This window comes from Hemibagrus wyckioides, linkage group LG01, assembly GCF_019097595.1.
Source record: "Hemibagrus wyckioides isolate EC202008001 linkage group LG01, SWU_Hwy_1.0, whole genome shotgun sequence".
Classification (NCBI taxonomy): Eukaryota; Metazoa; Chordata; class Actinopteri; order Siluriformes; family Bagridae; genus Hemibagrus; species Hemibagrus wyckioides.
This window is the reverse complement of record NC_080710.1, coordinates 21,809,377-21,830,706: the sequence shown is the minus strand read 5'-3', so window position 1 is coordinate 21,830,706 and position 21,330 is coordinate 21,809,377. Positions and strand designations below refer to the sequence as shown.

At 38.0% G+C, this 21,330-nt stretch overlaps 2 protein-coding genes across 2 annotated transcripts; both read left to right on the top strand.

Annotated features, from left to right (window-relative positions):
- Positions 1-2,264: 2,264 nt before the first annotated feature.
- dek (DEK proto-oncogene) lies at positions 2,265-10,118 on the top strand. Its single transcript, XM_058401750.1, has 11 exons — positions 2,265-2,371; positions 3,164-3,288; positions 4,371-4,582; positions 4,686-4,780; positions 4,892-5,012; positions 5,183-5,467; positions 5,786-5,944; positions 6,033-6,144; positions 7,313-7,470; positions 8,553-8,621; positions 8,801-10,118. The coding sequence occupies exons 1-11, from the start codon at positions 2,355-2,357 to the stop codon at positions 8,810-8,812; spliced, it is 1,365 nt and encodes a 454-aa protein (XP_058257733.1). The 5' UTR covers positions 2,265-2,354; the 3' UTR covers positions 8,813-10,118.
- A 677-nt stretch (positions 10,119-10,795) lies between these two features.
- aldh5a1 (aldehyde dehydrogenase 5 family, member A1 (succinate-semialdehyde dehydrogenase)) lies at positions 10,796-20,734 on the top strand. Its single transcript, XM_058396495.1, has 10 exons — positions 10,796-11,366; positions 12,266-12,349; positions 15,571-15,741; positions 15,851-15,967; positions 16,074-16,217; positions 16,886-17,029; positions 17,130-17,288; positions 18,768-18,931; positions 19,431-19,489; positions 19,666-20,734. Exons 1-10 carry the CDS (start codon positions 11,079-11,081, stop codon positions 19,875-19,877), a joined length of 1,542 nt encoding a protein of 513 aa, XP_058252478.1. The 5' UTR covers positions 10,796-11,078; the 3' UTR covers positions 19,878-20,734.
- The last annotated feature ends 596 nt before the right edge of the window (positions 20,735-21,330 follow it).

The window sequence follows — 21,330 nt, the reverse complement described above, 5'->3', positions numbered from 1 at the left end:
AAAAATACAATACAGTATATTCATTTGCAAGAAGCAACAGCCACAGATACTATTACTAAATGGTTCTTTGGCGCCATCTACTGTAGCAGGTTGGTTCTTCATGATCAATACTACAATGAAAGGCTACAAACTGTATTGACCACACAATTCAGCAAAAGTGAAAAGACATCCATTGCTATACATGTTGTAAGGCCCCAAAGGTCATCATCATCTCATTTTATTACATTCCATTTACATTTCATTGCACGTTCTTTTTCTCTTTTTTTCGGTGCTAAATGTCCTGTGTTTTTGTGTTGTCTTTTTTGTATTTATTATTTTTGCACTGCCTTGTCGTTGCTTTGTTTGCACCTAGCTGCACACTTACACTTTATGTGGCTTGGACGAACTTTCAGTCCTAGCTCTGTGTTGTTCTTGTGTTTGATCTTTATGTTGTATGTTTACGTAGCACCAGGTCCTGGAGAAACGTTGTTTCATTTCACTATGTACTGCGTCAGCTATATGTGATTGAAATGACAATAAAGCTTCTTGAATCTTGAATCTTGATTGTGAATTCTCAGTATATGGAAAGTGTCATTGTGTGAACTGCTGTTAATATAAAACTCATATAGTAACTCAAATAATCACTCATTGCAACTGTGGTGAACAGAAAAGCATCTCAGCATGTACAAAACATCACACCTTGAGGTGGATGAGCAGCAAAGTACCACAAAAGGATCCACTGCAGTCAGCCAAGAGCAGGAATCTGAGGCTATCATAGTTACAGACTCACAGAAACTGGACAGTTTAAGACTAGAAAAAAAATTCACCTAGTCTTTTTCTAGTCTCTAGCTGTGCAGTTTTGGTGGGTCTGTGCCTACAAAAAGCCTCAGATCCTTGTTCTTGCCTGACAAGATTGGAACCTGTGTTCATCTGCTGTGGATTGGATTGTGGATCATCCACCTCAAGGTTTAATATGTTGTGCTTTCTTTGATTCTTTTCTGCTCACCACAGTTGTAAAGAATGAGAATAGGATTTTGTAAAGAGTTGAATAAAATCCTTTGAGTCTGCTTCCATGTTCCACTAATGCAGTGATTTCCAACCATTGTGCTGAGAGATTGTCAGTTGTGCCGTGTGAAATTATCCATTTACAATTAATTGGTCCAAAAAATGATGATTTGGTTACTGGGAATAATTTGCAATTGTTGAGCGCCTGTGTCTGCGATATAGTGACTAGCAGAGTAATGGAAGTACTCCTCCACAACAATTAATTCACGACAATAGACTTAATGTGTGTTCAAAAGGTGACATTTCATTTGAAAAGTAAAAGTGCAAGCTCCAGACCAGGCCCTGGACGAAATGATGAAGCCCTAGTATGAGTGTTGGTCAAAAGAAAGCAAATAATGGTAAGCTCAAGGCACTACAGTGAAAGTTATTTTTTGTTTGGATTTACTTTTACTTGGGATCTGACTACAACAACTTCATTATGCTTGGGGGAAAGCTATTCAACAGTGTGCGATGGTCTCGAGCAAGCTTAAGAACGCAGACTATTTTGTACACCTGCATACTGAGAAACAGGCAAATTTAATGAAAACACACACAACGAAGATGTTGGTGGTGTGCCGTGGGATTTTTCTTTTAATGTAAAAAAAATGTGCCATGCTTCAGAAAAGGTTGAAAAAACACTGCACTAATGTACACAAAGCTTGACCCCCAGAACCCACGGTGGTTTAACTAGAGTTTGCATGGGAATTTTTGCATGGACTGTCAGGTTATCACATCAGTTGCTGTAACCAAGCAACCTAGCAACTTTACCCTCATCATTATGATTTGATCAGGGTGTAAAATCAGGCATTAACAACGACTTTTTTTTTTGACCTAAAAAATGACAAACATCCTGGAAAGTTTTCTTCAGCTACACAGTTGATCTGTGGCCTAAATGTTAATGATTTCTTAATATTTCTACAGAATTTCCCCTCTTTATTTGTACCTGTAGTTATTTAAATATACCGAGAGCTGCACCAATAATCTATTTTTATTCTGTATATCTTTTTATTAATTTTTTCCCCCCATTTTCACTAGGAGTTTCTCTGTGACGTTCATTCAGCTAACCTACATCCATTCCTCTTCGAAGGGTTTGACATGGACCAAATCCCAGTTCATTTTCTACAACTAGGGGACTACAGACGGTATTAGAAGCCATCTTTGTTCCCTACCTAGCGCGCTCGTAAAGGGAGCGAGGAGATATTTGGAACGCCGCCTTCATGTTTGTCCCCAGTCCCGGGGGTGAGCAGGTCACGTGATCACACGCCCACACTTTTCAAACGCCATGTTGCAGATCTCCTCAGTTCAGTTTGAGTGGTTTTTCCCCCCGCAGAATGTCCAGTCCTAGTCTGTAAGTGTTTTTTTTTTTTTGTTTATCAACATGCATTAAATTCTACAGAACGTGTTATTTAAACATTATAATTTTAATAGTTCAGTTGTTTGCGGGGTTTTTTTTGGTGATATATTTCTAGTATGTGAAGTATACTATATCATTTGTTTTGGTTAGGTTTGTGGGCGGGACAGTTTGTTAGCCACCTAGCATAGTGAGCTATGCTAAACGTCTGTAGTTGTGATTAAATGCCTGAGCACAGTGTCAGAATCATGGTGTAATAAAGGTAAAAGTTTACAAGTAATTTAACACTACCCTGTGCATATCAGCTCCTGTGGTAATAACCAGACTAAAAGCTGTTTGTTCTCGTTATTATGTAAGCAGCAGAGAGAGCTGGTGGCCCCGCTAGGTACTCGCGCCAAATTTTTTTGAACGCGGAGACAGATGGCTAACGCTAGCTACAGCCTTATAGCGATATTAAGCGTACTTAGTATTGCGAGTTTTCAAAGCGAGTGTGTTCAATTTAACACGCGTTTATAGTTTATAATGTTTGTTATATGCATTAGGTTTTATTACAAACACCAAAAACTAATTTCCTGCGTTTAAGAGAACTGAGCTCCGTGCACTGTGCTGTGTGCTGATGGACCACCAAGTCGGTCAGATTAATTCCTCACACACATGACAAGACCGTGTTGTTTAAAGTAGCCGTCTCCCGGACTTGATTAATAAATCATCCTGATGTTTAGCTTTAGGTGTGGACCAGATCAGTGCCCAAATAAAGCGGTTTTCATTTCACTCTGTGTCTTGAAACAGGACTGAGATGACTGACACCATGGAGGCTGAGATGAAGTCAGATGCTACAAATGAATCCATCCATGACACATCCACTAAAGAGGAGCAAGATGAGTCAGGCTCACACAAACCCAAGAGCAGGATATGTATGTACATCCACAAGGTTTTCTCCTCTTTAAGAAATAACATTCGGCAGCAGCAGAGCTATTTAACTTCGTTTCTTTCTACACTATATTGCCAAAGGTTTTGGGACACCCCTCCAGATCACTGAATTCAGGGGTTGAGCTTTGCCCCTTAGTTCCAGGGGTCATCCCCAAACTGTTTCCACAAAGTTGGGAGCATGGAATTGTCCAAAATGTCTTGGTATGCTGAAGCATTAAGAGTTCCTTTCACTGGAACTAAGGGGCTAAGACCAACCCTTGAAAAAAACAAACAAACAAACAAAAAAAAAAAACAACAAAAACACCACCTTAATTCAATGATTTGCAGGGGTGTCCCAAAACTTTTGACAATATAGTGTATGTGCTATTATTCTTTTTGTTAAGAATCAGTGACACAACCCACTAACATGTACATGTTAAGAATGGTTACTTTGCACTGTTGCAAAAACTCAAATCAAATCAGATGTGTAGGTCTTCAAGTATTTTATTTATTTATTTATCATTTTATTTTATGTTCATTTGCATCTTTGTCATCACAAAAATAAGACTAACTTTTAAATAAATATCTGTATCATATTCATGGTGAATTTAAAAAATTATTTTTTTATTTTTTGCCTATTTTGATTTCTTAAACTACCTCACAGTATTTCCATTAAATTCTCTTGTTCAACACACTGGCTTCCCCCCTGCTGTTTCAGTGAATTGATAGTTAATTGAATGTTTTCTTTGTTGGTTCTGATAGATAGATAGAGACAGGTAGACTGGATTCATTGTTTATGATGGAATATGAAAAAGCTCAGGCTAGATATTTTATTGGAAGACTTTATTGGAGGGTTGTCCGGAAGGGCATCCGGCAAAAACCTGTGCCAAATCAAAATATGCTGATCGAATGATCTCCTTTGGCGATCCTAAACAGGGAGCAGTCAAAAGGCAACAAAAACAATAGTAAGCAGAACTGATCCGAAGGGCAGTGTTTGGCCTGTGAGTCACCAGTTGAATAGTCTGGTCTTGCAGTTTCTAAAACTTACCTGTTGCCTCTAAACACTTTTTCACTTTCCTCTTTGTAGTTTCAGGGGAAATCATTGAAGGAAAACGAGAGAAGAAGACAGTCCAGAGACTTAATATGCAGATGGGTAAACCAAAAGAAAAGCTAAAAATTGAGAGTATTGGCCACGGGGACAAATTGGGAGACATTGCTCGTGTGAATCACGCCATCGGAAAGCTCAAAGCCCCACAGCTAAAACCTCTTCACAAGATTATATACGATCGTCCAGGAGCAGTAAGCTTTTTACACTGAATTATTATATCTGTATCACTTACATAAGTAATTTCCTAGTTTTTAAAAAAACAATACTGAAAGTTCTTTCAAAATCTTTTAACAGGTATCTTCACTAAGGAAACACCTTCGATTGTTCAATGGATTTCCATTTGAGCTCGACAGTGACCCTTACAACAAAAAGAAGGAAAAAGTGTTAAAGTATTGAATCAGATCTTTGTTCTTTATTAACATATGAATATATGTATTGTGTTAATAACAGGTGAACAGGTTTTTAACAAGATCTGAAGCCCATTATTTGTCTGTTTGCAGACTTCCTAAAATACAACTCAGGACTATTTGCCAAATTCTTGATCTTGAGAGAAGTGGCACTCAGAGTGTTCTGGTTGATAGGATTATGCAGTTTCTCATAAACCCCACAAATTCAGGCAAGGTAAGACCTGCATGCTGAATATTTTAGATTAATGTAGGTGTGTGTGTGTGTGTGTGTATATATATATATATATATATATATAATGGTGAATGTTCAAATACGAATAAGAATATTTTAAATAAGTAGTGTGAACAAACCTGACTTGAGTTTTTCTGGTTTTCTCTGTTTAGCCAGTAATCCTGAAAAAGAAAAAAAAGAAGAAAACTACAAAAGATGCCAAAAGAGAGAAGAAAACTTCATCTAAGAGCAAGCAGCAGCAATTAGAAAGTGGAAAGTCTAAAGCAATCGTTACTGATTCCAGCAGCGACGACGCTGATGAAGAAGATGAAGATAAAATTAAAAACAAGGATGGTGAAAAGTCAGACAGTCAAAAACATGAAGGTGATGAAAGCATGTCTGAAGAAGAGGAGGACATTGATTCAGATGAAGGACCAGAAGATGATAAGGATGATGAGGTGGGTAAATATTTTACATGTTTCTCGGCTTGAAAGCATTAAAATCAAGTTTAAAATCATTCAAGAAGACTGAGGATGATCATGAACGGTAACAAATAAATTTAAGGTTGTAAAACAGGAAGCATAAAGGGAGTATAAATTGCTCTTTCCAGAATTTTGCCATGCTGCTCCTTGCTTATATCAAATCTTACATTCCCAGAATACATATAAACATGACGGATGATTAATAAATCAGACCTGTACATTGTGCATATGTTTAATTTTGTTATCCTCTTGTCAGTATTAATTATGTATTTTTTGCCTTTTTATTTGACCCAGTCACCAAAGTCCAAGCAAACCAGTAGTAAAAAGAAACTCACCACGAAGAAGGCTGATGATTCTGACCAGGCTGTGTCAGATGAAGATGAAGATGAAGAAGATGATGATGATGATGATGATGATGATGATGAATCTGCTGAAGACACACCTCCAAAAAAGGTTAGCTGTGATAAATTAATTTGCAGTGTATATGAATTAGTTTTGCTCAGGCTACATATTCATGGATGACTTTATTTGGCATTCTAAGGTTAAAAAGAAACCAGCTCCCCAGAAGAAAGTGAAGGCCAAACCCGCTCCTAAAACAAAGAAAGCAGACAGCAGTAGCAACAGGAAGAAAAATGCTGCAAGCAAGACCAAATGTAAGTTTCTCAGGGTTTTAAAATGTAGATTTTGGCAGATGTAATTCTATAGGACATCTTTTTGCTTTTATGATGTATTGTTTTAAGGCTCACTATTTAATTTTTTTAATAAATACTGTTTTAGAATATGTGAATTCCACGTCAGTGAATTACATTAGTCTCCATCCAAACCTGGGGCAAAAACAACAGCCTCTGTGACAACAGACTTTAATGTAACAAACAAATACACTCTATGGCTAGCCCTGAAGGTTTGTGTACATCTAACCACCATACCTGCGCGTGTTCCTTCCCTGAACTGTTACTACAAAGTTAAAAGCGCACAATTAATGTTTTTTTATGCTGTGGCATTGTTTTCCCTTGACTGGAACTAAGGGGTCTAAACATGTTCCAGCATCAAAGTGAGCTCCATAAGGATATGGTTTAGGCAAGTTTGGAGTGGAAGAACACAAGTGGCCTCCACAGAGCCCTGACCACAACCCCACTGAATTTACACAGACCAGGCATAACATTATGCCTAATATTGTGTTGCCAATACAGCAACAGTAGCTCATCTGTTGGCTCGGACCACACAGGCTAGCCTTTGCTCCCCATGTCCATCAATTGAGCCTTGGCCACCCATGACCTTGTCGGCAGTTTACCACTGTTCCTACCTTGGACCACTTTTGATAGATACTGACCACTGCAGACCGGGAACACCCCACACGAGCTGCAGTTTTGGAGATGCACTGATCCAGTGGTCTAGCCATCACAATTTCAAATCCTGACTACAAACTCAATCAAATTCTTACGCTTGCCCAGTTTTCCTGCTTCAAACACATTAAATTTAAGGAGAAAATGTTCACTTGCTGTGTAATATATCCCACCTACTAACAGGTGCCATGATGAGGAGATAATCAGTGTTATTCACTTCACCTCTCAGTGCTCATAATGTTTTGTCCTTGACCGCAGAGCTTAACCATTGAGTCACCCCTGCACAAGTTGTAGTGTCTGTAGCCTCTGAAAGCTATAGTGAATTTTTTTTTTTCCCTTGATGCCCAGTGTTGATACTGTAATGCAAAAAATATGCATTTTAGGGTGGTTGGTAGAATCATTTGTGGTCATTTGGAACACACTTTTTAAAAGCGTGAGAATTATAGGATTGACTTTGTCATGTTTCTACTTCTTTCAGTGAAGATTGAAAGCTCAGATGATGATGATGATGATGATGAACCTCTGATCAAGATGATTAAAAAGCCACCAAGTGATGAACAGTTAAAATCAGCTGTTAAAGACCTACTGAAAGATGCAAACCTAGAGGAAGTGACGATGAAGCAGATTTGCCAACAGGTGAGATTTTAAAGCTCCACCCTGAAACATATTAAATATGTTAATACTGAAATATGTGATGTGGTTAGTGATTAATGTTTTAGAGTGCAATGCCGCTAGACAACCCTTTTTTGCTGAGTTAAGGCAAATACTTAGCTAGTTTAGCAATATTCAGGAGGACGAGTGCTATGCTGCATTGTCTTGGCTATGATGCGTTTATTAAGTAAGCATTGGTGCCATGTTGAGGTTGTATACAGCAGACTTTACAGATCCAGGAACAATTCATTGCATTTCACAAGTAGGTGCTTTTATGTTTGTGATCATGTTGATCACGAGTGTTGATGCATAGTCCAGACTCTGTGGTTGTTCACGTTGTGCACTTTCATGCACATTGTGTAGTTTTAGATTCCTTTTGAATTACTGATCTGTCCTCTATTTCCAAACAAGAAAAGAAGAATTGTTGTTGAATTATACATGATATATCAAGTAATGTATAATATTAACATATTAATATAGGGTTAGTGGGCATTTACACCAATCACCGATACATAACATTATGAGCACTGAGAGTTGAAGTGAATAACACTGATTATCCCCTCATCATGACACCTGTTAGTGGGTGGGATATATTAGGCAGCAAGTGAACATTTTGTCCTCAAAGTTGATGTTAGAAGCAGGAAAAATGGGCAGGTGTAATGATTTAAATAGAAAATACTGGATTTAGGCATTTCTGTCAATGGCAATGGTTTTCACCACCGAGTTAGCACAGAAAAAGTTGAAGCTTTGGAAGCTGATGAGCAGAGTGTACAAATGAGGAGGCGAGAAAGCTAGACTGACTGAAGAGTTTCGACATGTCTCTCTTTATGTAGAGATGAACAAAGGGCCAAATCCCACTTGTACTGCTATGGTGTAATTTTGGGCAGCATAAGAAAAAAAAATGTTTTGATGGGTTTTAAGAGCATGTGTTATCTATGAGGATTAATGTGCAAATCATTCAGAGTGATTATTTTAAACGTTGACTGAAAAATAAAAATGGAGTTGGCTAATAGCACACCTTGTTACAGGTTTATATGTAACTTTGTGTATATATAACTTTCTTTTAGGTGTATGACCTTTATCCAGACTTTGACCTGACACCCAGGAAAGACTATATCAAGGAGACGGTGAAGAGTGTAAGTAAATGAAAGTAACATTTTTACAGCTTGGCATTCTGGTGCTGTTAGTTATAAGTCCTTTTGTGTTCATTTTGGGGCTAAGAGCAGTTTCTAACATGGGATTTATCTTATTCTATTGATGCAATATTTCTGATTATTTGAACATAGTCAAATGTTTACTTTCTTTCCCCCCCCAGTTAATATCCTAACAGGAGGAAGCCATTCTTTTTTCTTTTTTTTTGTGTGAAGAACAGTGTGCAGAGTTACAGAAGAGTGTGTATAGTCATCCTATTTTCATAAATACAATTGTTCATTATTTTGTCTTATCATATTTTTTGCAGAATTATGAAATGTTTTGTGCATCCTTTTTGTATAGCTTTATATTTGAGAATACATGGATTTTGTATAGTACCTGTACATTATATAGTACATAAGGTTTCAAATGTACTATATAAATACCCCACCCCCAGAAAACCCCAACATTTTGCCCTAAATTTTGATGTACATGTATTTTTTACTATTAGAGAAACATCTTACTTTGATCTAAAAATGGTTGAGTGCTAATTTTGTGTTTGATCAATGTACAGGTATTTTGTTTTCCCCGTTTGTTTAGTGTGGTCTGCTTTTTTTGTGTTTTCTTTTTGTAGTTTACCTCTTTGTTATTTATTGCTTTTCTTATTATAGAAATGGCGCAGGGAGAGAAATCAAATTTACACAACTTCCACCTGATTACAAATATAGTTGATCAGCCAATATGGTGTGCAAAGTTTTATTTCTTCACTAGAGTATTAGAAGCTTCTGACCATTAATTTAGAGTCAAGCAAGCTGAAATCATTACACTCTTTAAATCCTAGCTTATAGAGTTATGTGACATTTTATTAATAGTAATTTACTAAAATAAGCTGACAGATGTCTAAATATCACATTTGAAGGGGTTAAAAAAACAACCCACAAGTGATTTGTGGATCAAATTGGTCATCTGTTTGATATTATCATGGTTTAAGGCAATGATTTCAGAATGTGATTGGCCTACCTGATCAAATTAAGGTAAAGTGTAAATTTGACTTCCCAGACCCTTCTGTTTTCTTTCTGTGTATGAGAGAGAGCATACTTGCATATGTTTGTTTGGTTTATATATGTGACTTTTATTTTCTTGGTGTGTTTTGAATATAGATCAATGATTAAGTATTTTCCTCTGCAGATTGTTTACAATACTTGTCTGACTTTCTGGTATGAACAGGCAAATAACTGCTCAACTAACATCACAGATGGAGTGCTAGTGTGTGAATATCCTTTCCCATTCGTTTTTTAAAATAAGCTGGTTTTTATATTTAACAGGACACATTTTCAGTAGTAAACAAATTAACTTTGGCTGGAATTTGCTGCCATGTGTAATTCAAAATTACATTGTTTTTTTTTTTTTTTCTGGCTTAATTTAGGTATGCACTTCTTTACTGGGTATGTGTAAAGAATTGTCATAACTGAATCAAGGAAATAAAAAGTTTTTTTATTAAATCGAGTCCTCCCTCTTTTCTTTTCTTTTCTTTTTTTTTTTTTTTTTACCTTTATTGTATTTATTAGAGAAATTGGTTTAAAGAGAATTGTCTGTATAGTGGCATAGCAGTGGGTGTATATGTCTTTCTGGAAGTTCTCTTGTGGTAAAAATGCTGATGAATAGTCAAAAATTCCCATGAACACACTCCTAAACCTTGTGGAAAGCCTTCCCAGATGATTTGAAGCTGTTACAGCTGCAAAGAGCGGGCCAACTCCATATTACATTCATGTGCATGTAATGGCAGATGTCTCACTTTTGGCCTGGCACATAGTCTGCTCTAGTCAAAGTTCCTCTACACCAAACTCGCTCATAAATGACGCTTTGTGCACTGATGCCAAGTCATGTTGGAACAGGAAGGGGTCATCCCCAAACTGTTCCCACAAAGTTGGGAGCATGAAATTGTCCAAAATGTCTTGGTATGCTGAAGCATTAAGAGTTCCTCGGAGTTTACTGGAACTAAGGGGCCAAGCCCAACACTTGAGTTCAATGATTTGGAGGGGTGTCCCAAAACTTTTGGCAATATAGTGTACTTTATTCACTTATGTGGATACTTTGAAACACAGGGGTGTCCATTTCTAACCGCAAAGTGTATGGGTGCAGTCTTTACATTCCAGTCCAGCAGTAGCCGTAACTGATTTCACGGCTTTAATCAGCTGCTCTTGGATGTCAGTACAGCCTGCACCCACACAAGGCCTTTGCTAATAGCACTGGACACTCGCGTTTCAGAGATTTCATATCCTGTTAAATTTTATCGTATTTCACTCGGGTAAAAGAGCAGACATGGTTTCTGTTAAATATGCAAATTAGCTGGTGCGTAACTTGTGATATCTTGAGGAAGCCTGGAGTGATAACGCGGTACACTTGACAGGCGGCTCCGTTGACGCTCACGGGTTTCTTCATCATATACGCCGATTCGTGCAATGGGGAGCCTCTGTCTTGCAAACAGCCGACATTTTGTGCGACAGATTTTTCCTGGTTTTCTAAGCATGCTGAGCCGCCAGTACAGCCTGAATATTCCCGCCGAGCTGCTGCGGACTCAGGGCTTCATCAATGGCGGCTGGGTTTCGGCCTCGTCCTCGTTCCCCGTGCTGGATCCAGCCACTGGACAAGAACTGGCCCAGGTCTCGGACTGTGGACCTCAGCAAGCTCAGGAAGCGGTTAGAGCCGCGTATAAAGCTTTTCACTCATGGAAAACTCAGACTGCAAAGGTAAATAAATGGTCGAATATTCGTATTATATATATATATATATTTTTTATCTTTTTGCTCTGTACAGTTTAAGACATTACTTTCAGTGGTCCGGCATTAACACCTGAGTGAGGTGAACTTCATTACTCTAAGCGCTGATACCGTGTACTGGAGGTTATGTGTGCAAAAGCTGTATATCTTTATAAAAGTATATGCAGCGTTCCTGATGCCTTGTTGTTCATTTTTAAGTTGTAATAACGTTATTTCGGAGCTCATAAAAAGCGTATTTATCCACATTTTTACTGTTGCAGCCCTGAGTGGATGTTAGTACTGTTATAATATAACGAACTTTAAACATTTTGGACTGAAATTGCAGCACAGCGACTAGCGTTAGCAACAAGCTAAACGTCTAATGTTAATGACCGTCTTCTTCATACAGCCATTAGTGTTCCCTCTGGTATAGAGTGAAACAAGTCTGTATATTAACTGTTCTAAAGCGTACACTGCTATGGATTATTATAAATACTGAACATTTAAAGGTAGAGACGAGGCGCTTCACACCGTTCCGAGTGTATGTGGACATATTGACTCAAAGTCTACGGTGGCCGACAGGCAGAGGCTAACACACTTTTAGTCGTCTCTGTTCAGAAAAAGTTCACCAAAATAAGTAAATATATATTGATTGAAAAAAGAAATATATATATATATATATATATATAATCCTAAACCTATAAATTGATAAGATGCCCCGGAAGAATCGACATTCCCACCCCCAGTACACATCCTGTAACTGTTTTTGAACCATCAGTTTGACCAGTTTTCTTCATTTGCATGCATTTTAACATTTTTCAGAGCTGTAGTTTTATTCACTGTTTAAATGAATGTTTTGCGCTCATACCTCTTTTTCATGTAATTTTCAGGAAAGGAGCCTTCTGCTACGGAAATGGTTTGATTTGGTCAATCAGAACAAGGAGGATCTGGCCAAGCTTATTACAGCAGAATGTGTGAGTGACACTGGAGTACATGAGCACTCTCTTTGTGATATTAGAAATTAGTGCTGACCACACCTATAATCTCTGTGCCAAAATCAAATCATAAAAAAGCTCATTTGTTTTCCATAATACTTGTTTTATTATAATAGCCGTATCAGTTTCTGATCATATGTTAAGCTTGTAAATGGTGTTGTGCTCTGTTTGGACACACACAACAGAAAGTATGGACCATTCACTCTTATAATAATTATATTTCTTGATGTGCATAACATGCAGCATTTTTTTGCTCAGCATCTTATGTAGTATAGAAAACCATTAATTATTATATAACCATTATTCTCAAAGTGAAGCCCATGAATCATAGCCAAATGCTTCAGCCTCCTGCTTCCCTGCAGCTTTGAAAGTAACCCAAGACTTTTTTAATGGATTTGTAATGGATTTCTGAGGGCTCCCAAAGAACATTAGCATCTGGTGATGTCCTCCTCTATACTGTAGTACAGGGGTGGGGAACTCGTTTGAGGTAGAGGGCCACACTGGCTAGAATGTCACCTTTGCGGGCCGAGAACAAAAAAATCACACTCTTCACTTAACACTTTAATTACCATGTTTTTACATTTTAATATAACAGCCATAATAGGCAGGATTAGGTACATAATACACAGCATGTAGAATAACTCTGAAAAAAGAGCAGACAATGTATAAAAGGGAAACAATGAAAATCTCACATTGTCAAAAAAATTGACTGAGTAAACAAGTCAACTTTTGAGACTCCTTATAGATGTCAAAAGTGCAAAAAAAATACTAAAAAAAAAAACCAACAGCGTGAATATAAACATTGTTGGATGGTAATTAAGAACAAAATCCATTCAAGAACAGAACCAAATACACCTGAGGGTTAATGTGTAGAATTGCTTGACACCTGACATCTGTTGGCTTTAACCAACTTATCAATGTCTGGAGTGAGTGTCTGAGCAATTGACACTTTCATAATGTCATTTATATTAACATGTGCCAGGCGAGAACGCAGTTTGGATTTATTTACATTCATAACAGAGAAAGCCTGTTCTGTTAGTTTGGGCTGCTAGATATTGTGGAACAAGATATTGATAAAATGTAACATGGGCAAATGTGTCTTTTAGCACAGAATTGCACTGTAAGTCAATCAACTCCATCTGCAGATCGACTGGTACGTCAGATTTTTGGCTCAAGTTCATTCAGGATTTGAAAATGCTGCTGAAATTCAGTCTTTAGTTCTGATAATTTTAGCTTGAATCAATCAATGTTGCCACCGTTGGTGGTGTCTTCCAGAGAGGGCAAATTGTCAAGATTGTTCTCTGAAAGCTGCGTCTCCCATAGGTTAAGTTTCTGCTGAAATGCGCGAACATCGTCATAATACTCCATTATAAGTTTGTCTCGGCCTTGCAGTTTAGTGTTGAGAATGTTCAAATGATTAGTCATATCTACCATAAAGGCAAGATCCTTAATCCATTCTGGTTCATCCAACTCACTCAGCGATTTTCCTTTATCTTTCATGAACAGTCCAATTTCCTTTCGCGATTCATAAAAACGCTTATGAACTGCCCCTCTGCTTAACCAAAGCACATCCGTGTGGTAGGGGAGACCGTGGCTAATATCCAGCTCACTAAGCAAGGCATCAAACTGACGGTGGTTCAGTCCTCTCGCGCGAATGAAATTCACAGTTTTAGTTACCAAACTCATGACATGGTCCATTTTTAGGGACATGCTGCATAACACTTCTTGATGAATAATACAGTGAATTCCCCAGAACTCTTTATCTCCGCAAGATTTCACCTTTTCCCGTAATTTGCTCACAACCCCTGCTTTCTTTCCGTACATCGACGGAGCTCCGTCAGTCGCCACGGAAACGGCACAAGACCAGTTTACTCCCAGTTGGTCCAAAGACTCGACCAGGCAATTGAAAATGTCATTAGCAGTTGTCGTATCAGTCATTGGAATGAGACCCACAAATTCTTCTGTGATTTTCATACATTTGTCAACTCCTCTTATAAAAACGGCAAGCTGAGCGACACTATTAACATCTGTGCTCTCATCAACTGCAATAGAAAAGCAAGTAAAAGTTTTAACCCTCTCTTTCAGTTGACTTTCCAGGTTTCGTGCCAGTTCTCCGACTTCGTCTGCTACCGTTTTTCTCGACAAACTTATATTTGCGAAACTCTGACGCTTTTCAGGGCACACCAATTCAGCAGCTTTCAGCATGCATGTCATAACAAATTCCCCATCACAATAAGGTTTTGATTTTGTTACGATTTCTTGTGCAATGATATAACTAGCCTTTACAGCAGCATCATTAATCTCTCTACTATGAGTGAAAACAGACTGCTGCAAACAATTCTTGTACCTTGTCTGTACGTGCCTGACCAGTATACTGGCTGTACTTTTTCGCATGATTTGTATTGTAATGTCGTTGAATATTAAATTCTTTAAGGACAGCCACTTGCTGGGAACAAAGTAAACAAACTGTTTTTATTTATTTCCCAGAAGAAATATTCCGAATATATTGGCGTTCTGAATCCACCTTCCGTTTCTTGGAAAGAGACATTTTTTCACATTGCACACATTTTCACGTTACGTAGGAAAACAATTCAAATAACCAACAGTAGGCACGATGCTGACAAGAGGACCTCTCGTGGATATATGCATGTGTGTGGATAATTGCACAAATATGCAACTGCATTGCACGCGGGCCGTATGGAATCATCAGGCAGGCCGGTTATGGCCCGGGGGCCGTATGTTTTGCACCCCTGCTGTAGCAGACTTGACATAAATTTGTCAAGGTTCTAATATTTATGGGCCTGACTGTGTATACTGTATAGTGGTAGAAACTCCAGTCGCACCATTAATATTTAATAGAAACTCTATCACCTTCACAAATGTGTTGTAACACTTGCTTCTAATGCTCATGCTGCTGAAGGTGTTGTTTATCTTTATGGGCTGTGTTGAAAGTTATACAGCTTCACTCACCTTTGACCGCTGGTGTAGACAGGAATTAATTTCAGGGGGAATGAGAAATTTGTGTTGAGAGGAGAACACATAATACTGGTTTTACATTTCTCTCAAAATAACATATTCCTGATCCATTTACAGTCCACCAGGATATTCCTCCAAAATCACAGACATATTGATGCATGTTTATTAAACGTAGAAGCGTGCTGGTAAAATAAGTACAGATCTTTTGTATCATGCATTTCCAGGGCAAGCCCATGAAGGAATCACTAGTTGAGATTGCATACTCTGCATCTTTTCTTGAATGGTTTTCTGAAGAAGCTCGCCGTGTCTACGGGGACATCGTGGCACCAGCAGCCAAGGACCGCAAGATACTTCTGCTTAAACAGCCAGTGGGCGTAGCCTCTATAATTACACCAGTGAGTAGCTCATCTTTCAGTTTTAGCATTAGCTGTGGAAGCTGTGACTTACTGGCTATATCAGTTTACAGCTCTGGCAAGCTGACATCTTTTTTTTCTCCACTCGCAGTGGAACTTCCCCAGTGCCATGATCACCAGAAAGGTGGGAGCGGCCTTGGCGGTCGGCTGTACTGTAGTGGTGAAGCCAGCTGAAGACACGCCCCTTTCTGCTCTAGCACTTGCTGAGGTTAGTACTGCTGTCTTTATATGTAGTTGTTTTTTTAATGTGTTAAAACCTGTAGCAGTTTTTTGTGCAAGGTTGTCAACGAATGAAACTGGATATATTTGTGCAGCTAGCAGCACAGGCCGGAATCCCTCCTGGAGTGTTTAATGTGGTACCCTGCTCCAGGGAGAAGGCCCCTTCTGTTGGCGAAATCCTCTGCACTGACCCTCTGGTGGCTAAAATCTCATTCACTGGCTCCACTGCCACTGGCAAGGTATTCCAACTCATTTGCACAGCTGTGGTTACAGTAAGGTGTACTGCATATGAACTGACACAGTTAACTAGTATGAGTTAATTCAGACCTAACTCTACATTCACACTAGCAAGCTACTAAGCCACAGGTAACTATTCATTTTCTACATATATGCATGACATGGAGCCAATGTTTTTATCAACACTGGCAAGCCACTTTTGAGTTGGGATCTTCAGTTTTATGCAAATTAGATATGGCATTGGCTTGAATGATTTCTTGGACAAATGCTGGGGCATGTGTGACCTGACAGTTCTTTGTTTCTGCCCTTACAGCTTTAGTCGCAACCTGCAATTATTTTGCTGTTTTGCAAAAAAAAAAAAGGAAAGCTGATGGTTGTATTTTCATATTTTTATAAGGAAAAATAATGCTTGGAAGGCAGTATCAGAGATTTTTGGTAGCTAGGACGATTAGCTTGCTTTGCTAATCCTTAACATTTGGAAGCTCTTCACAACTAAAAAAAAGCTAGACAGTGCTCACCCACAGTAGCAAATTATAATCAATACAAAAGACTAATTTTTGTACTTGTTTATTATCCCAGTGTCCTAAATCGAACATGACCCAAAAAAGGATTTCAACAGAAATAAAATGAGTCACATTAAAATAATGTATGTGTATTGAATTGAATGCAGATACTGCTGAAGCATGCTGCAGAAACCGTAAAGAAAGTGTCAATGGAACTGGGTGGACACGCTCCCTTCATCGTCTTTGACAGTGCAGATGTGGACAAAGCTGTAGCCGGGGCAATGGCCTCCAAGTTTAGAAACTCAGGCCAAGTAAGGCACTAAAAAAATAATAATTTGACTATTACTTTAATTTTCCTGCTTTCAAACCCTCTAAGCAATACTCACTGCTGATCTGTTATGTGTGCTATAGACCTGCATATGCTCCAACCGCTTCCTGGTGCAAAGTGGGATCCATGATGTGTTTATTGAGAAACTGGGGAAAGCCATGGATGCAGAGCTGCGCATGGGCCATGGGTTTGATCCGGCAACCACACAGGGGCCTCTTATCAACAGCCGTGCTGCTGAGAAGGTACTTTCCACATCATGAGTCTCAAATCTGTTCTTTCATTGTTTTTAGGTGTGAGGGGAAAAGTCTCTTTTCAGGTGAATTATTGTGTCAATTCAAATCAGTTCACTGCTTCAGTTTTATTTATGTAGAGCTTTTTATGATTAGTCACAAAGCAGCTAAACATATCCAGATATAAATATAGATTTTTAATCCTTAAACTCTGACATTTCAGCATGAATAGTTGCTAATTAAACAGATGCAATAGACATGTCTCATTTGTTTATCTCTTCAAATAAAGAATTAATATGCACGTTTGTTAGAAATTGACATTATATTGTGCCTATGCTTGTTAAAGGGGAAGCTGGCAGTGGATCAGTGTGGTGGCCATGGAACAAATACAGCTTTCATGTTGAAAGAAGCTCTAAAATATAGATCAATTAATTACTTTGAACGGACACTTTATTAAGATCACTTATATAGCTACGATTTCATGCAATTATCTAAACAATCATATGACAGCAGAACAATGTATATAACCCAGTAGCTGCAGATTAAGAGCTTTAGTTAATGTTCACATCAGACAACAGAATGGAGAAAGGAAAAAATCACTTGGATCAGATTTTTTTTGTGGCATGGTTGTTGACACTGCTGATCTCCTGGGATTTCACACACAACAGTCTCTGGAGTTTACACAGAATAGTGCACAAAAACAGAAAACATCGCGTGAATGAGTTCTGTGTGTAAAAATGCATTGTTGATGAGAGAGGTCAGTGGAAAGTGATCACAATGGTGTAAGCCAGTAGGAAGAATACAGTAATTGAAATAAGCATTTCATACAACCGTGGTGAGCAGAAAAACATCAAACCTTGAGGTTAGAGCAGCAGAAGACCACTTTGGGTTCCATGTCTGTCAGCCTAAAATTGAAATCTAAGACTACACTGAACATAGGATCACCAGATTTAAACAGTTAAAGATTGAACAGGCGATTTCCTAATCTGTGCCTTTTCCACTTTGTGAGTCTGTTTGATTTGAACTAATGTATCGCTTCTTTTGGCTTGAATCGGGCCATTTTTCTCTGACCTCTCAACAAGAAAGTATTTCCATCCACAGAACTATTATCTTACTTGATGTTTTTATTTTTGTGCACCGTTCTCTGTAATATCTAGAGACTGTTGTGCATGAAAATCAGAAAATACTCCTTTTTCCAAAACACTTAAACCAGCTCATCAGACACAAACAATCCTGCTATGGTCAAAAGAGGTTGCATTTTTCCCTAATCTGGTAGTTGAGGTGAACATTAGCCAGTGCACTGCACTGCTCTCACATAATTGGCTGATGAAGTAATTGCATGAACAAGTGCTGTAAATGTACAATAAAGTGCTCAGTGAGTATATAAGCTCTTGAGAAGTGAATAAAACGGAAGCAGCTCTACATTCCCTCAAACGTTTAGAGCAGAAAGCTGAATGCAGGGAGCATCATGGGTGTGTTTTTTCCTCTCAGGTGGCACATCAGATCACAGATGCTGTTTCCCATGGGGCTGTAGTACTGAAAGGTGGGAAGAGACTTGAGGGATCTTTCATGCAGCCTACACTGCTGTCCAATGTCACAAGTGACATGCTCTGTATGCAAGAGGAGACTTTTGGTCCTCTGATACCAGTTCTCAGGTGAGTTTTAGTGTATTATACATTGTTTACAATATTTAAACCAAACTGCTGTTGATTGCTTGTGATTACGATTAGTCAGTAGGCATTCATTAAATTTCTGTCGTCTCATCTGCAAGGTAAATCGCAGGTTATATATTGTTCTTATATATTGTATACATAATGCGCAGTATAAGCAGATTTGGAAGGAGTGTCCAGTGTTAGTGCTTTGTAACAGTCAGAACTGAATATCTATAAGTTTTCCAACATGAAAGGGCTTCATTTTCTCATGTAATATGACAAACTGCATTTCTTCAGTCATACTAACTTGGAGAGAAAAAGAGGCTGGTGAGTTTTAACAGGAACTAACCTTTTAATAGCCCAGTAACTAAGATTTTGCACAGTACTGTATGTTATTGATGAGGTTGACCTTAAATACAGCATCATAGATTATAGTCACGGATTTCAGCAATGACTAGTAAAGCCTTTTCAAGCTCATCTTGATGTTGCTGTGCTTGTTTAGATTCAACACAGAAGAGGAGGCTCTTGCCATTTCTAATGCATCGTCGGTTGGATTAGCAGGTTTGTCTTAATAAGTATATTTAATAAATAAATATCTTAATTAGTAAACTTCATCTTGACTTTTATTTGAAGTATATAAACAATGAAATCCTCATCAAATATTTTTAACCATACATTCTCTTGCGTGTTTAATGAGTGTGGAAGCCATTACCAACCAGCAAGTTCTTTCTCCTCAGGCTATTTTTACTCTCAGGACCTGAGTCAGATCTGGCGCGTGGCTGAGCAGTTGGAGGTGGGAATGGTTGGGGTAAACGAGGCTCTTCTCTCTACACCAGAAGCCGCTTTTGGTGGGGTTAAACAATCAGGCCTGGGCAGAGAGGGCTCTAAATATGGCATTGATGAATATCTGGAAGTGAAGTACATGTGTTTTGGTGGGCTTAATATCTAAGCGTGGTTCTGCTCATTTTTGTTCTTGCTGAATAAAAGGCAATAATGAAAGCACATCACTTAGATCACTGTGACTCAAACCATTAGTTGTGTTCAGAATAAAATAAATGGGGATTACTAGGATGTGTCAAGTGAAAAGCACCTTTTTGAAACAGGACATTAACGTACAAATTTTCCTTCGTATATGTTTATGATCTTTCTGCTAATAACAAATAGGAAGAAAAATACTTTTTAGCACAATGTATGATGAAAACACATCCGCAGTACTGATCTCACTTCGTCCTCTTAATATTCACCAAGTAAACTGCATTGGATTGTATATGTTCCGAGCCTAAATACATAGTTTCATACATTCCTCTTTTTTGAATCCCTGATGAGGTTTACTTAACAGTGAAAAGGCACAAGACATGTTGAGAATTTTATAAAAATATGGATAATCTTCCTATTAAATGTACAAGTTAAAATCATTGTTAAATGGTGTTTCTGCAGTTGTATGGCTAATAGTCTTGTGAACAATTGTTATTAAGGGTTTTATTTTCGTAAAATTGTTTACTACCTTTTGATAAAAAAAAAAGGCTAACAGCGATGAACTAATATATATAAGAAAAAATATAATATTTATGGTCTGAGAAATATTGTGTTGTCAAAAATTCTTAAAGTGCCGTGGATCTGTGAAGTGTTTTGTGCCTTTTTTCTTTAAATGTGATTTGCTGTATTAATATATCTCTACATGTTGTCCATAAATGAAAAAGTGTCATGTGATTCTCACAAATCAGAATCCTTTGTCAGGTGAAAAGAATATGGCGGTCGGACTGCAAACAAAAAACGACATGAAAAATAAACCCGATTTTAACAGTACTAATGGAGCGCTGTGAGTTTACTCGAACATATGCTTGCTGTTATAACAAGCAAAGGCTTGATATGAACCACATCTGAGCTTAACATTTATATATTTAGATCAGATATAGCTTCAACCATAATCCATAATCAGTTTGCTTTCAGTTATACTTTTAATAAAATATTAAAAACATCACCTGGATTTAAGAAAGCCTGGTGTTAAATCAGCATTCCTTCTTGAGACTTTTGGTCCTTCCTTAGGAACTACTTATATTGAGTGTAACAGAAAATACAAGGTTGGGATCTAACTGTTTTTACCCAACAATTGAAATTCCATCTGTTTTGGCGGTGTCCGTGTTCGGCATTTAATGTCTTTATCATGTCACGTGCCACAGTGGTGCTTAATGTACTATAGGAAGTACACAATCAGGCCTTTTAAAATGTGTAGTTTTTCATATGCATTACTTTACCTAGCTTAGTAGAGGCAATATATTCATAGAAAGGTTCTAAACAAAACCTAAAAAACTGTTTTTCACACAAATGTTCATATTCTCAAAGTAAATGTTGAGCTCAAACCCATTTCTGCTCTCTGAAATGTTCAAAATGTTAGTTTATAA